This window comes from Elgaria multicarinata, chromosome 7 (assembly GCF_023053635.1).
Source record: "Elgaria multicarinata webbii isolate HBS135686 ecotype San Diego chromosome 7, rElgMul1.1.pri, whole genome shotgun sequence".
Lineage (NCBI taxonomy): Eukaryota > Metazoa > Chordata > Lepidosauria > Squamata > Anguidae > Elgaria > Elgaria multicarinata.
In genome coordinates, this window is record NC_086177.1 from 116,743,317 (window position 1) to 116,758,396 (window position 15,080).

The 15,080-nt window shown below is 64.4% G+C and overlaps 1 protein-coding gene across 1 annotated transcript in view; it reads left to right on the top strand.

The window, feature by feature from the left end:
- The window catches only part of SCRIB (scribble planar cell polarity protein), a 71,968-nt gene that overhangs the window by 42,775 nt on the left and 14,113 nt on the right, over positions 1-15,080 (top strand). Inside the window, exons 26-38 of the mRNA XM_063131394.1 lie at positions 284-403; positions 630-686; positions 5,404-5,472; positions 5,594-5,677; positions 8,295-8,861; positions 10,165-10,224; positions 10,374-10,424; positions 10,833-10,874; positions 10,999-11,130; positions 11,347-11,454; positions 11,557-11,604; positions 11,736-11,895; positions 14,691-14,883. Of these exons, the coding sequence (XP_062987464.1) occupies positions 284-403; positions 630-686; positions 5,404-5,472; positions 5,594-5,677; positions 8,295-8,861; positions 10,165-10,224; positions 10,374-10,424; positions 10,833-10,874; positions 10,999-11,130; positions 11,347-11,454; positions 11,557-11,604; positions 11,736-11,895; positions 14,691-14,883 (1,691 nt within the window). The remainder of the gene's footprint in view (positions 1-283; positions 404-629; positions 687-5,403; positions 5,473-5,593; positions 5,678-8,294; positions 8,862-10,164; positions 10,225-10,373; positions 10,425-10,832; positions 10,875-10,998; positions 11,131-11,346; positions 11,455-11,556; positions 11,605-11,735; positions 11,896-14,690; positions 14,884-15,080) is intronic.

Genomic DNA, 15,080 nt, shown 5'->3' on the forward strand with positions numbered 1-15,080 from the left:
ATATGCTAATTCACTGTGCATGAGCCCCACTTGCATTTTTCATGAGCCCTTCTGTGGGGAGGGGGCCGAGGGGCGAAGAGCTGGGAAAGCCCCTGACCTTAACCCTGGACACATGGGTGCCGCCCCCTGCCTGCCTGAGCCTCGGGGGGGGGGGGGGAGGGCAACAGCCCCACCTGGCCCGTCTTTCCCACCGGCCCAGCCCCCTCCGCGCACCCCTCCTCCTTGGCCAGGCCAGGCCGAAAGCAGCATCGCTTGCGCGCCTCTCCCTCCGTCTTCCCCACAGATGTCTCCGGGGATCATCGCCAACCCCTTTGCGGCCGGCGTGGGGCGCAAGAACAGCTTGGAGAGCATCTCGTCCATTGACCGGGACCTCAGCCCGGAGGAGCTGGACATTCTCCAGAAGGTGAAGGAGCGGGGAGGTGGTGGTGGGGGGCACGGTGGGGGGGGAAGTCCTGGCTCCCCCCTCTCCTCCTCCTCCTCCTCCTCCTCCCTCCTCTCCTCACCTCTCCTGGCAGGAGTGCTGCCCGCCATGTGCCCCAGCCCCGGGCGCGGCCACCCTTTCCCCCTCCGTCCCCCAGGCGCCCGGCTGGCTCTGCGAGGCGCCTCTGACCGTCCCCCTTTGTCCCCAGGAGATGGAGATGGTGAGGGAGACGACCCAGTGGGAGAGGGAAGCGATGGAGAAAGTGGTGAGACTCCGTGGCCCTGCTTCGCCCTCCCGGGGCGGGGGAGGGGGGCTGCCTGGATGTTGGTGGAGGGGGGCGGAGAGGCGCCATTCCCTGCACGCAGCCCCCCTCCCCCACCCTGGCTGCTGGGCTGCCTCGGCTCCTCTGCCTCTTGCTTAGCCGGGGCGGGGGGGTGGAGAGGAGGAGGCGGCCGCCGCCACTGTGGTGGCCGTGTGGCGAGGAGGGCTGTGGAGGCGGCGGCGGCGGGTGCGCAGGGTGGGGGCACGTTTGTGCCGGCTCCCTCCTTCCCTCCCCCCTCACGTGGCCCTGCGCCGGCCCCGTGGTCTCCTCGGCACCAGGCCCCCTCTCCGTGTCGCGCCTCTTCCAAGCGGCCAGGTGTGGGAGCTCCTTTGGGTGCTCATAGCCAGCCTTGTAGCTGCAGGATCCCGCTGGGCTCAGTGCAGGAAGGGTTGGGCTGGGGGAGGGGGGGAGCGTTTCCAAGGGGCAGGAGTCGCGGCCCCCGGGGCCAGGTCTCTGATCCCTCCCTCCCCCTCATCGGCCAGCTGCGGAGGGAGGCGGCTTTCTACGCTTGCAGCTGTGATCTGAGTGCGGAAGAAGCGGCTTCCTCCGGAGCTCGGCTCTCTGGCCCCCCAGCGCAGCAGCTCCTCATCCCCCACCAGTGCTTCTCCAGGGACCGAGAGGCTGCTGGGCTGGAGGCTGGCTGGGCTCCTCTGTGGCGGAGGGGGGTGGGGTGGGGGTGGGGGTGGGGGTGCTTGCTCTGCCCCCTCCCAGTCCAGTGGAACAGAAGCTCTCAGGGGCGCCTTGTGGAGGGGGCCGTCAGAGTCGGCACTGTGGCTGTCGCTTGCCCCCAAGGGCCAGGGGCTGGGGGACAGGGGTGGTGTAGCGGAGTGCACGTCCCACGGGATGCTGCCCTGGCAAGGCCTTGGCTCTGATCCGGCACCAAGCCGCCACCGCCGCCACCTCCTCCTCCTCCTCCGCCTCGTCTTTTCTCCGTCGCTTGCCTGATAACACTGCCGGTCTTCGGGCCTCTGCCCCATCCTGGGACCGGCAAGAGGCAGCGGTCCAGATCCGCCAGGCAAAGGCCTTGGGTCCAAAGAGGCGCCTGCTGCCACCCTGGTGCCGCTGTGGGCTGCCGGCCGGAGGAACGGCCTCCCCAGTGGGGGCTCGCTCTTGCCTGCTCCGGGCGCCGCGCCAGCTGCTCCAAAAGGCAGCCCCCTTTGCCAGCTCCTGCTCTGAGACCCCCAGAAAGAAAAAAAGGCCGGGGCCGAGTAAGCCGAGCCCCGGGACAGCGCTTGACCCGGTGGCGTGCTTTTTCCCGCGAGGAGCTGCTGTCAGGAGAGGCGTAGGATCGGGGTCTGGCTTCGTAGACTGCGGTGAGGGATTTGAGGTTGCTTTGGAAGCGTCGACGAACGTTGATTGCCCTGAGAGAGGAAGCCCTGCGTTGGCTAGAAATGCCGCCGGCCCTTGCGTGACCGGCCAGTCTTTTCGGCGGGGGACGGCTTGGCTTGCCAGGGAGAGGGCTGGGCTGGCTTGGGCCTGGGGCATCCCCGCGGCTGCCTGGGCACGAAGGGAAAGGTGGGCTTCTCCAGCTTCTGCTGGGCAGGGCGGGGGCTCTCATTTGAGCGACCGTGGAGACGTGTTCCGACGGGGCCTGGACAGGGAGCCAATGCTGACCGGGGGGCCCTTGCTCTGTGCTTCAAAGCGGCTGCTCTGTTCTTGTTTTCAACTTATTCAAAAGAATTTCTGGGGGTTCTCACGTCTCAGCCGTCCTCCGCGACTGGGAGGCTTCCTCGTCGGCTCGTGTCCTAGCGCAGGGAGCTGTGCAAGTCCCCAGCCCAGGGGAGAATCCTACTGAGGCCTCCCCGCCGCCCACCTGCCTGGTTTGTGAGGCTGTGCTGTGCAGTGCCTGTACAGCCTCAACCTTTCTGCAGCCTGAGGACTAGAAACTTGCTGAGGCTCCATAGTAGCTGAGGCTCTTAGGGAGGCAGAGTTCGGCGCTCCCAGCAGTGTTCTCCGTTTGTGTAGTGCTGCTGTGGCCGTGTCTCTACTGCTCTTCCTGTTCTTCCCCCGATCCCGAGGGAGGGAGGGCCCCCAGTCCTCCCTTGCACCTTTGCCTGGTGTTCCAGGTTTGCCTCCCTGCTCCCCCCCAGAAGCAAACGGCAGCATGGGGGAAGACCGGAGGAAGGGAGTTCTCGGGGATGGGAGTCAAGGGTCTCTGGTGGCGGTGACTCCACCCAATTGAGAAACCCAACTGGCCTGGCCTTAGAGCAGGCGTGGGGGAGTTCTGGCCCACGGGAGTTCTGGCCAGGCAGGGAAAAGCTCTCTGGTCAGCTGCGTTCTCCTACTTGGTGCTGAGAAAAGGGTCTTGATCAGCCCCGGACCAGCTGAGGGCGGGGGGGGGGGGCAGCGCTGGGGCAGTGTGTGAGCTGCTTTTCCTCCCCCGAGAGACTTTCCCAAGCCTCGGATGTCTCGCTGGAGCACTTTTCCTCTGGGCCAGCGTTTGACAACGGGAGTATTCGTGGTCAGCCGTTTTAAAATAAAAATTGTGTTTAATTTGTCCCCTTGACCTGCGTCTGAGCAAAGCAGGAGGCCCTCAGGAGAGCCCTGGGGCTGGCTCAGGCTGAGGGTCCATCTCGTCCAGCACCCTGATGGCACAGGGGCCGGCTGGGGACCCACGAGCAGGACACGAGCGCCACTGCGCCCTCCCACCCATGTTCCCCAGCGTCTGGAGCACGTAGGCTCACTGCCCCTGCTACCGGAGGTGGCTCATGGCCGGCAGGACTACGGATGTATTGCGCTCCCCACTCCCCCACCCCGAACTGTGGAATGGGCCAGGCTGGACATGCCTCTGGCTGCCCAGAAGGCCCGGCCAGGCGTGGTCAGAGGGGCGGAGCTTTCTCTTCCAGCAAGCCGGCGTGGCTGGTGACCGCCGGCTGCCCCTCTGCCGCTCCAGCGGTTTCTGGCTTTGCGTTGATAGCTGAAGTGGGGCAGGAGGAGAAACCACTGGGTCCCCTTTGGCCCCAACGTTTCTCCAGACGGCCTTGCGTGGGAGGGGAGGGGCCGCTGCCGCCGCCGCCGCCCCTCCTCCTCGTCCCGAGGCACTTAGGAGAACCTGTTGCCCCCAGAAACTGAGAGAGGCAGAGGCAGCAGCGCGGGCCTGGAAAGCTATTCTGTGTTTTATTAAAGAAGGACTGAAAACCAATTAAAATTTGCACCTCTGGGGAATTAGAACCAAATGCGGACGCTGAGATGGCTAAAGGTAACAAGCGTTGGCAGGTCAGTAGTGAAGCTATAGGTGCACGGAGGTGCGTGGGGCATCGTGTGTGTGTGTGTGTGTGTGTGTGTGTGTGCCTGCCTGATCATGCAGAAGGCAGGGGGGAAAGCAAGACGGTTCAGCCTGGGGAACTTTGGACCAGCAGCGATGTGCCTCAGTTTGCCGCCATTCTTGGCTCTGGGCTCAGCAAAGTCATTGGCTGGCCGCCTTGGAATGCTGATGCCGGCTAGAGGGGCCCTTTGGGCTGATCTGGGGCCCGTCCGTCTGCCTGAGATGAGTTGTCGTCCAAGAGCTCGTGGGGCCAGTGGTTTATCTTGGGGTTCCAATTCCTGTGAGCTGTTGGCAGCTCACTGGAGGTGTTCCACTGTGTTGGAGTTTCTGCAGCGATGATGATGATGATGATGATAATTCTGACCCGCCTCTCCCTTTGGATCTTCCTGTCAGAGTTCTTAGCTCTCCCAAGCAGCTTCCTTTCCTTCTGCCCTTCCAGCCTCTCCACTTTCCTCAGTCTAAACAACTCCCTTTTTGCCTTCAACTTTTTATATCATAGAATCATAGAATAGCAGAGTTGGAAGGGGCCTACAAAGCCATCGAGTCCAACCCCCTGCTCAAGGCAGGAATCCACCCTAAAGCATCCCTGACACGTGGTTGTCCAGCTGCCTCTTGAAGGCCTCCAGTGTGGGAGAGCCCACAACCTCCCTAGGGAACTGGTTCCATTGTCATACTGCTCTAACAGTCAGGAAGTTTTTCCTGATGTCCAGCTGGAATCTGACTTCCTTTAACTTGAGCCCGTTCTTCCGTGTCCTGCACTCTGGGAGGATGGAGAAGAGATCCTGGCCCTCCTCTGTGTGACAACCTTTGAAGTATTTGAAGAGGGCTCTCATGTGTCCCCTCCATCTTCTCTTCTCCAGGCTAAACATGCCCAGTTCTTTCAGTCTCTCTTCCTTCACAATCTGTTCCTTCACAAAAGTCGCCAAAGCTTAGCGTGGCGAGAGCGAGCGCTGGCGTTTCCCACTGCCGGCTTCCTCCCTCTCCACGCCATTGCCGTCTCCAGGGGTGAGGTGGGACGGTCCCGGCCACCTCTCAGCCGAGCCTGCTTCCCAGGGCGCTTGGGAGGACAAGGGGGAGCAGGAAGACGCTGCCATGTGTCCCCCCTTCCATTCCCCTTTCTGGCCATCTCCAGCTTTTAAGCCGTGGCTGGGGCCGGATTCCGCCGTGCCTTGTGCTCACCACATGCCCTGGGCTGGCTGCTGCTTGCGAGAGTGGCTCCGGGGTGACGCTTCTGTCTGTCTCTGCCTGCTTGCCTGCAAAGGGGCCTTCCGTTTGCCAGCCCCCCCCCCCGGTGCCCCCTCTTCCTCCGTGGGGGGTCCCTTGGTGTCCGCTGGTGCGGATTCTGCTGTTGACGCTTCCGCTCTCTCTTTGCTTGTGCTGCTTGTCCATGGGAAGGAGCGGATGCGCAGGGAGCAGGAGACGGCTGCACAGCTGCTGACGGAGGAGGAGGAGGAGGAGGCCGAGGTGAGTCAGAGGCAGAGAGGCGGTGGGCGGGGGGAGGGGACCGCTCAGCTGGGCTGGGGGCAGCGGGGAAGATGGGGCAGGCGCTTGTTTCCTGATGCCACCCTGCCCTCGCTTTCTGCAGGACCTGGGCACGGAGCCCCTGCAGCTGAACTACCGGACCCTGGCGGCCCTCCCCAACACCGGCCTCCAGAGAGCCCCCCGCAGTGTGAGTGAATGAATGGGGGGCTTTGGTGGCAAATGTGCAGGGTTGGGGGGAATGGAAAAGGAGCGTAATGGTGAGAAGCAGCGGGAGCAGCGCTTCAGGCAGGCTTTGGGCCCCACCCTGCCTCTGACGCATAGTCCTGCGCGTGCCCTCGCCCAACCCACACTCCTGCCCACCGCTGCCATCTTTGGGAGGGGCCATGGCTCAGTGGCCAAGTCCTCCCCCCCCCCCCGTTCTCCAGATGGCGCTGGGAAGACCCCTGCCCAAACCCCGGAAAGCCGCTGCTGCCAGCCAGTGTGGACCGTGCTGGCTTGGATGGAGCAGGATATGGCTTCTCTTCCAGCTCTGCTGGAACAGGGCACCGTCCTGGTCTCCGCAGGTGCTCTGGGTGGGTTACAAAAGGCTGGAAACGGTTCAGCTGCAGTGTTCCCGTGCCACGGCCACCCTGAATGTCACGGGTGGGGGGCCTCGGTTGCCGCTTACAGCACCCCGGTCGGTTGGCACCAGGAGAGCCGCTCCGCCAGGCGCTTCCGTCCAGAGCCGAGCGAGGCATGAGAGCAGGAGGGAGCGAGCCTTGGAGGCCTGTGGGCACATTTGGCAATTTGAGGACGTGTCCGGGGCACCAGCACAAAATGGCTGCCGTGAGAGGCACTTCTGACCCAGCAGGCGCCCGCTTTTAATTCCCTCCCCTTTTTTCCTTGGAGGTTGGATGCTCAGCAGACGAGCGCATCGGCCTGCCGCCTTCCTTTCCTAAGAGCGCCTCTGCGCATGCATGGAAAAGAAGGCGAGCGCAGCTGCAGGCCCTCGCTTTGCGTTGAAGCCGTCAAAGCAAGATGTTGCGACTTTGAAAAGGATCCAAACGTGGAAAGCAGGGCAGGACGGGCACCCCGGGGCCCACGGGCGCCACGTTGCCAATCCCTGCTTTAAAGTCAAACCCGGCACCTTGGCTCGGCCTCGGGCCGGCGGGCCGGCAGCGGTGCCCCCTCTGCAGACCTTCCGGCACCTGCTCTCCGCCTTAGGGTGCTGGTGGGGGCCGCCCCACCCAACGCAAGCAGCCGCCTCCCCCCCTCGAGGGCTCCTCTTGTGGAGCCAGGGGTGACGGGGCTTGGCTGGCTGGCTGGTGTGGGAGGGGGCACCGCCGGCCGGCCGGTGTCTCTGCATTTGGGGCTGCTTTTCTCTCCCCCTCCTGGTTGCCCTTGGGCCTGATTGCCCTGCAGTGCCGTGGGGGGGGGGCAGGGGGGGCCCGGCCCTAAGGAGGACAGGGTGGGGGCAAGGGCAGCCTGAGCCCTGGTGGCCCCACAGCGCACCCTTGGGCAGCCTGGCCTTGCTAGAGGAGGGGCTGAGCAGACGGGGCACCACTCACACCCCACGCCATCTTGTGCTCTGGGAGGGGTTGGTGGTGATGCTCAGCTCAGGCTGAAGATGAGCAGCACGAGTGGGCTGGCTGGGGCCAGAGGAGGGCAGTTTGGCCCCAGGAGCAGGTGGGCCCTGCCTGCCTGCCTGCCTGCCTGGGGTGGCCCTCGGCTGAGGGTGGCGGCAGCAGGAGCGCAGGGCGTTGCAAGGCGTACCCTACCAGGGGCTGCCTTGCGTGCCGAGCGAGGAGGGAGCAGGTGGGCCGCTCTCCTCCTCCTCCTCCTCCCGAAACCTGATCCGGGTCCTGCTGCCTGCGTGGGATTCCTGAGCTGCCCGGTGGGGCCGGGGCTGGGCTATTTTGGTCTCAGCCGGCGGGTGTGGCCGGGGGGGGGTGCTGGGAAGAGGCGCCTTTTGTCTGTGTCCAGGCAGTGGGTGCGTCCCACAGTCTCTCTGCTTCCCTCTCTCTCTTCCTGGGGGCGAGGGGTGTGTGGCTGCTGCTGAGCGTCTGTCCTTGGCACGGGTGAGCGGAGGTGGCGGCGTGGCTCCCTTGGGCTTTGGTGGGGCTGCTGCATCGGCCCTTGGGGGAGCAGCCAAGCTGTGCTCCCAGGGCACTCGTGAGCCTGTCCCGTGGACCCAGGTGCAGCGGTGGGTGGGTGGGTGGGTGAGGGAGGGAGGCCCCTTGCTCCTGGCACGCTGGAGGCCTCTCTGGGTGCAGCTGGCCAGATCACTGGGTGCACCCCCCCGGGAGCAGGATCCAGCAGGGTTTCTAGGGGGGTGGGGCACGAGGGGCAGAGCAGCCCCCGCTCAGAGACCTCTCTGGACCCCCTTCCGTGGTCTTCCTCAGCTGCCTCCTCGTTCCCTTTCTGCAGTGGGAGCAAGAGGGATGGATGGGGCCCTTGGAGCGTACGCAGTGCCGGGCAGTGGGTAGGGCTGGACTTCGCTTCCCTGAGCGCACAGGCGAGTGGGCGCAGGTGGGCACTGGGCCTTTCTGAGCTCTGTTGGGCAGCAGTGGGTCCCCGGTTGGGTCCGCTTTCTGCAGCGCCCCTCCGTTCACCAGAGCCCTGACCGAGCCTCTTGCCTGCCAGGCGACTGTGTTGCAAGGCAGGCCTGGGGGGAAGGGGTGCTGGGAGTTTGCACGGATGGCTCGGCTGCCAAAGGTTAGGGCCGGCCGTTCTCCTCTGCCCAGGTCCCTCTGAGCCATGCAGCCAGGCACACCCATCCGTCCATGGTCCTCTGACAGCTCCGCCCCCCTCATGTCTCTCCTCAGCTTCTTCCCCGTTGTGAAATGGAAAGGGACTCCCTGGTGCTTCCCCTGTTGGTTCCCCCCTGCTCGGACCCGGGCCAGGCGAGCGGCGGCAGCGGCGCGCCTCTTTCGGCAGCCGGGGGGGCTGCCCTCCTGCTGCAGCCTGAGGAGGAGGAGCAGAGCTTGGTGGACTCTCAGCCCATCCCTTTCAGCGCCAACCCCTTTGTGGTGGCCAACCGGCAGGGCAAGGCGTGCTTGGGGGGGCCCCCCCTGGGCTACGGCCAGAGGGGCGTGCTGAAGACGAGCCTCTGTGCCCAGGCAAGCAGCGTGGCCGGACCGGCCAACAGAGTGCCGTGCTGTGTTGCTGCTGCCTCCCCGGCTGCATGCTGCCGGGCGGAAAGGCCGCCTGCTCTGCCTGCCTGCCTGCCGGCGTGTTCTGGGGCTGCCTGCCTGCCTGCCTGCCTCCCTCCTCAGCTGGGGTCTTCGGCTGGACGTGGGGGGGGGGCGGCAGGGGGCTCTTCCTTGGGCTGCAGCCCACCCCAGATCTTGCCTGCGTGTGCCTGCGTTGCTGTGCAGTGCATGGAGGAATCGGTGGGGGGGGGAGGAAGGCTGCGCCTGCCATGGGACAGGAGCAGTGCCTGTGGTGTGTGGGTTTGGCCTCTGGGGCTCCCTGGGGAGGGACGTCGCCTGCGGGACCCGTAAGCCCCGGAAGTGAGCGGGGGCCCTGGCTCGGTTGACCTCCCTGCGTCTGTGGGCTGTTTCTGGTTGTTTTACTTCTAGTGTGTGTGTGTGTGTGTGTGTGTGTGTGTTTAAATCGCTGTGTGCAATTTTTAAATTCTGTTTCACTTTAAAGTGCTTCCATACGTCTAGGAGGGCTGTTCCCTAAAGCAGTTTACATAGCAAACAAAACCTAAACAGCAGAAGCACCATCAATTCAACAGAACCAAGATTAAAACTGGAGCAGAGTTAAAACTTTCCGTCCTGTATATTAAATGCCGCTGAAAGCGAAGAGGGATAGAAGTGTCCGCTGCCCTACTGAACCATGAGGCACTTTTGCACGTTCTTGGTGCAGGAACGCAGGATAAAAGTAATCGTTCTGCTCTTTAGTAATCTCAACAGTTTGCAGCTGTGTCCAAGACAGGCAGAATTCTGCGAGGTGCAGATGTTTTCATTGCTGAGCAACTTCTGATTTTGCTCGTTGGGAGGCAGCACTGAACACCCCCACCCACCCTGAGCCAACGCACACAACGTTGAAAATCTGCTTTGGGATCTCTTCTGGCCTTTAAAGTTTTAGCAGCGTTTCGAACTTATCTCTATGTAGCCATGAGGACTAGGAGCTTCCTTTTTTAAAACCAGGAAAGGGAAGGCTGAATTCCTCAGGAATTGGAGGGCTTCCCCTGCACTCCTGCAGAATCGTCCGGTCACGCAGCCGTGGAAAAACCTTTACAGCCGGGGGGGGGGGGGGGGAGGGGGGGGCTTCTTGGCACGAGCAGAGAGAGATTTCCGAGCTGAGGAAGGAAGGGCCGCTGGACCATTGCAGCCAGTCGATGGAGGTCCTGGTCTGCCTGCCTGCCTGCTGGGTTGGAGGGCGGCAGGCCTGAGTCCGGCAGCCCCCCTCCGCCCCAGCCTTGCTTTAGGAGAGGTGGAGGAGCGGCAGAACGGCCCCCAGATGCTCTGTCCCCAGCGTGCCACGCGGCAGGACCGAACACGGGGAGGCCCCTGGCCCCTTCCCTCTGCAAGGGTGGGCCGTGGCTCCCTGCCGGGTTACGGCGGTGCTGGGGGCCGGGTTGGCTTCCCTGGCTGGCCGGGGGGCTTGAGGGGCCCTCTCTGGCACCATGCCCCGGGGGGCAGCTGAGGGCCGGGTGACGAGGGTCTGCCCCCCTTTGTCTTTCAGAGCCTGGCAGGGGAAGGTGAACTGGGAACAGCCTGGCGAGACCCCCCTGGCAACGCACAGGTAAGCGGCGCTGCTGGGCGGGCAGGGGGCGGGCACGGTCTTGGTCTTGGCCTCTCTCTGGTCAGTCAGCCTCTCTGTGTCTCTCCGGTTCTCGTTGTCTCTCTCTCTCCTCCTCCTCCTCCTCCTCTCTGGCCCTGGCCGCCCACCAGCCCTGTGCCGCCTCCCGGCCTGCCCACCTGGTGGGCAGAGAGACCCGCTTCGTAAGTGCCGCCTCTGCCGCTGCCGTGTGCTGTGCCCGCTCTGTGTCGCCAGCCTGGCCTCCCTGGCTTGTTGTGGGGGGGGGGGGGGCGGGCGGGCGCCTCTTTACCCTCCCCTGTGCTGCCGCCGCCGCTTCTAGACAGGTCTCTTGAGTGCTTCTGCAGGAGCAGTGCCCAGCTATTGGGAGGAAGGGGCGCCTGCTGTGTGGGGTCTGCTGCTGCCGCCCCTGGCCTTTGGAGGGGGGGCTGTGCTGGCAGCTGGAGCGCGACGCCGCCTCAGTCCGTGGGGGCTTGTGGCTGTGGAGCAGGGGGAGTGGGGTGGGGGAGGTTGGCCTGGGGGTCTGTGGGGGTCAAAGGGCGCCGGAGCCCCCTCCCCGCCCCACTCTGATGCCCCTGCTCTCCTGCTTTCAGGCCTCTGTGCATTTTGTCCCCACCCACAACGAAAGCAAGGCGGTGAGTCTTTGGTCTTCCCCCCCCCCCCCGCAGTTTCTGGCCATGTCTGGGGCGCCTTTCCTGTGGGAATTAGGGGATCCCTTTGTCCCGTTGGCTGACATCACCCCCCCCTCCGCATGTGCAGACCAAGCCAGGCACGATCCAGCCCTTCTCGCGCTTACGCCCAGCCCCGGCCTCCTCAGCTGCTCCCTGTGAAGGCCGGGACAGCCCCAACCCGTTCCAGCAGCCTGAGCTGCACTCCAGCACCCACGACTCTGTAAGTCTCTGCGGACGCCGCCCCCCCCCTCCCTCCCTCCCTCCCTCCCTCCCTCCCTCCCTCCCTCGGGGGAGCCCCACGTGGGGGGTGGCATCGGTTGCTGGGGCACCCAGGGCAGGCAGGGCACCGGGGGCGGGGAGCGGGGCCAGTCCACAGCCCCGTCTGGAGCCCCCGCCCGGCGTGCTGTGACCTTGGCCTTGGCCTGCTTGCCCTCAGCCGCGCGCTCCCCGTGCCTCCTCGCCAGACGAGCTCCCCGTCAGCGCCAAGCAGGCCTACAAGGCCTTTGCAGCCGTCCCTGTCCCGCATCTGCCGCTGGAGCCGGAGGTGAGCCGGGGGGCGGGAGGCTTTTGGGGAGGGCCTTGGCCGTTCAGGGATGGGGGGGCAGTCAATTCTCCACAGTCACGGCCCTTGCCTCCCCTCCCTCAGGAGCCACAGAGGCAGGAGATGGTGGAGAAGTCTCCAGGCCCCTCTGAGGTGAGTTTGGAGGGGGAGTGTTCAGTGCGGGGGGGGGGGGGGGCACGTCTGCAGGGCCGGGCAGCTTGTGTGGGGGGTGGGGCATGGGGTGGGGCGACCGCCACAGAGCCGCCTGGCTTCTCCCTCCACAGACTGCCCCACCGGGGGCTTTGCCCAGCCCAGAGCAGCGCCCCTTCCGCGAGAGGCAGAAGTACTTTGAGGTGGAGCTGAAGCAGCGGCCGGTGGAGAAGCCGCCCAAGCGGGTGTCCCTGGTTGGGGAAGACGACCTGAAGAAGATGAAGGAGGAGGAAGGTCTGTTGGGGCCGGGGGCGCACGTGGGGTGGGGGCAGGGGCTGCCCTGGGCGTGGTCTTGGGGGAGAGCCACCGCCCCGGCCGGGGGCCTGCCGCTTACAGTGCCGGGCCCTTCTTCCTCGTCTTAGCAGCTGCCTCCCCGGGCTTGAGGCCATTGCGGGAAGGAGGGGCAGCGGGCAGCCCTGTGCTGCACATTGCAGGAGCAGTTCTGCTTTGCCTGCCGGCCAGGGAGGGCCCAGCAGACACGGGAGGTGGGCTGCACCCCCTGGCCCCGGAGAAGAGCCCTGAGGCTGGATCAGACCCAGGGTCCATCTAGTCCAGGACTCCCTTCAGCCAGTGGCCAAGCAGCTGTCGGCCGGGGACCCACAAGCAGGACGTGGGGCAACTGGTGTGCCTAGGCTTACTGCCTCTGCTACAGGTGGTAGCCCTCAGGACTAGTAGCCATTGAAAGCCTTCTCCTCTGTGAATTTGTCCAGTCCCTTTTTAAAGCCACCCAAATGGGTGGCCCTCATCACATCTCGTGGTAGCGAATTCCAGAGTTGAACTCTGTGCTGTGTGAAGAAGTCCTTCCTTTGATCTGTCCTGGATCTCCCACCCATCAGCTTTATGGGATCATGACCCCGTTGGGTTCGAGAAACCTCCGCACCGTGCGTAGTTTTGTACCCAGCTATCGTGTCTCACCCTTAGTTTCCCACTGGTGGGCAGGTCGTAGCCACAGAGCCACGCCACCCCCAGCCCTGTTGCCTGGTGATGGAGACGCATTCCCTCCATAGAATCATAGAATCACAGAATAGCAGAGTTGGAAGGGGCCTACGAGGCCATTGAGTCCAACCCCCTGCTCAATGCAGGAATCCACCCTAAAGCATCCCTGACAGAGGGTTGTCCAGCTGCCTCTTGAAGGCCTCTAGTGTGGGAGAGCCCACCACCTCCCTAGGTAGCTGATTCCACCGTCTCACTGCTCTAACAGTCAGGAAGTTGGCGGGGCCTTGGGGGGGGAGGGAAGGGGTGCCCCCAGGGGGGTGGGTTGAGGCAGGCAGACCAGGGAGGTAGGGGCTGCCTTGGAGCGCCACTGGCTGCCTGGACCCTGAGGAGGAGGAGGAGGAGGAGGAGGAGGCGGAAGCACGCCAGGTGCTCCTCGTCCCCGTGTTTCCCCCCCGGCCGCCGCCGCCCTTGCCCCTGAGTGGCAGTGCTGAGCCCCCCAGCCCCCGCCTCGTCCTTCCAGCTGAGCCTTGCTGCTGCTCAGCTGAGGATAAAATCCAAACAGACTGCAAAGAGCTCCGGAAATCTCCCTCCAAATGGGGCCGGGGGGGGGGGGGGACTGGGACCATAAACCGCCCAGTGTGATGGATCCCATGCAAGGGAGTGCCGGACGAGTCCTCTAGCCCTGGCCAGGGGTATCCAAAGCCACTGAGGGCCAGCAGAACTTTTGGGCACACGCTCCCTCTGTGGCTCAACTTCACAGAGAGGGCGATGGCGCTGACCAAGGAAGAGAGCCCGGGGTTGTGGTGGGCGGCCTGATGGAAACGCTGGCCCAGGGTGTCCGTGGTGGGGATCGATAGGAAAGGAATCTGAAATGAAAGTGCCACTGATGCGAGAGTGCCACTGTCCAGTGGGAGAAGCCCCCGCTCGGCGTGCTAAACGTCCCAGGTCCCATCCCCGGATCTCCAGGTGGTCGGTGGGGCTGGACGGGACCCCGCCTGAAGCCCACGAGGGCCACGGCTGCCTGTCCCGTGTTGACCGCACAGAGGTACGTGGACCAAGGGCTACAGGGCTCAGGGGAAGGCAGCTTCTGAACTTCCTGATGTTTGGACTCAAATCTGTGGTGCAGGCCATGCGCGGATCTGGTCAGTGCAACTCCAAAAGGATATAGAGCCAGGAAAGGGGGACCGAAATGATCCAGGGGCTGGAGCAGCTCCCCTACGAGGGAGGGGGGAGGAGGAGGAGGGGTCACGACGTCTCGGGGCTTTGTCAGCTTAGGAAAAGCCAGTGAGGGGAGACGCGGGATCGGCGTGTTGGAATCGTGCCTGGCGCGGAGAACGTGGATCGGGAGACGTTCTTCCCTCTCCCGTGTCGTACTAGGGCCCCGTGGGGTCCTTCCAGGAAGCGGATGGGTGGGAGGGAGGCTCAGGACAAAGAGAAAGGAGGACTTCACGTGCCCACGGGGTTGAGCTATGGAATTTGCCACCACAAGATGCAGTGGCCGCAGCTGGTGTGGACGGCTTGTCAAGGTGAGGAGACCGATTCATGGAGGAGAAGGAAGAGGAGGGGTCTCTCAGTGGCTCCGGGGGGGGGGGGGCTGGGGGCTCTCTGCCGGCTCCAGGATGCCCCTGGTTTCCTAGTCTCTCTGCTGGGAATGGCGCGCCACGTGAGAAGGCCCTTTGCCCGCCTCTCCTGCTCGTGGGCTTTCCAGACACCCCTGGATGGCCACTGTGGGCTGGAGGTGCTGGACCTAGAGAGGCTTTGAGCCTCATCCGGCAGAGCCGCCCGGACCTTTTCCTGTGGAGTTGGGGCAGCACCAGTAAGACGCGGAGAGATCCTGCAGCCTTCCCTGGGGGAGGTAGAACCTCCCAAAGCCAAGAGTGGGTGGGGAAGTCGTGAGACGTGGCAGAGTTCTTGGGTGGGGATCCCTCGGATTTCTTTGCCTGTTCGTCTTTGGATCTTAAAGGGCCCTGCCTGCCTGCCTGGGGGTATCCAGCTTGCCCCTGGCAACCCAGACCAGGCAGGGAGCAGGTGCCCTTCTGCCTTGGGAGCGGCCGCAGCTGCCAGGTTCCACCACGGCTTTCCCCCTTGGGCAGCTCGCAAACTGCAGCAGAAGCGAGCCCAGCTGTTGGAGGAGGAGGACGAGGAGGATGAGGAGGAGGAAGCGGAGGGCGTGAGAAGGCCCCCCCCAGGCACAAGTGCCCCCTCCAGCATCTTCATTGAGGGAATCGAGTACAAAGTCGAGAAGCTGGACGGGAGCAGGCAGCTGTCCCCGACGGCAGTGTCTTGGTGAGCCCCATCTCTTGGGGGGTGGGGTGGGGTGGGGTGGGGTGGGGGGCTCCCTCCCTGCCCAGGCCAGGCCAGTCTGCGGTGCTGGGTCGGCCCTGAGCCTGCAGTGGTGCAGGCAGCAGCCCTCAGCATCACAGGCCTTCCGTTGACCTCGACGCCAGCCCTGCGGGGAAACCAGCCTTCCCAGCCTGGAGCCC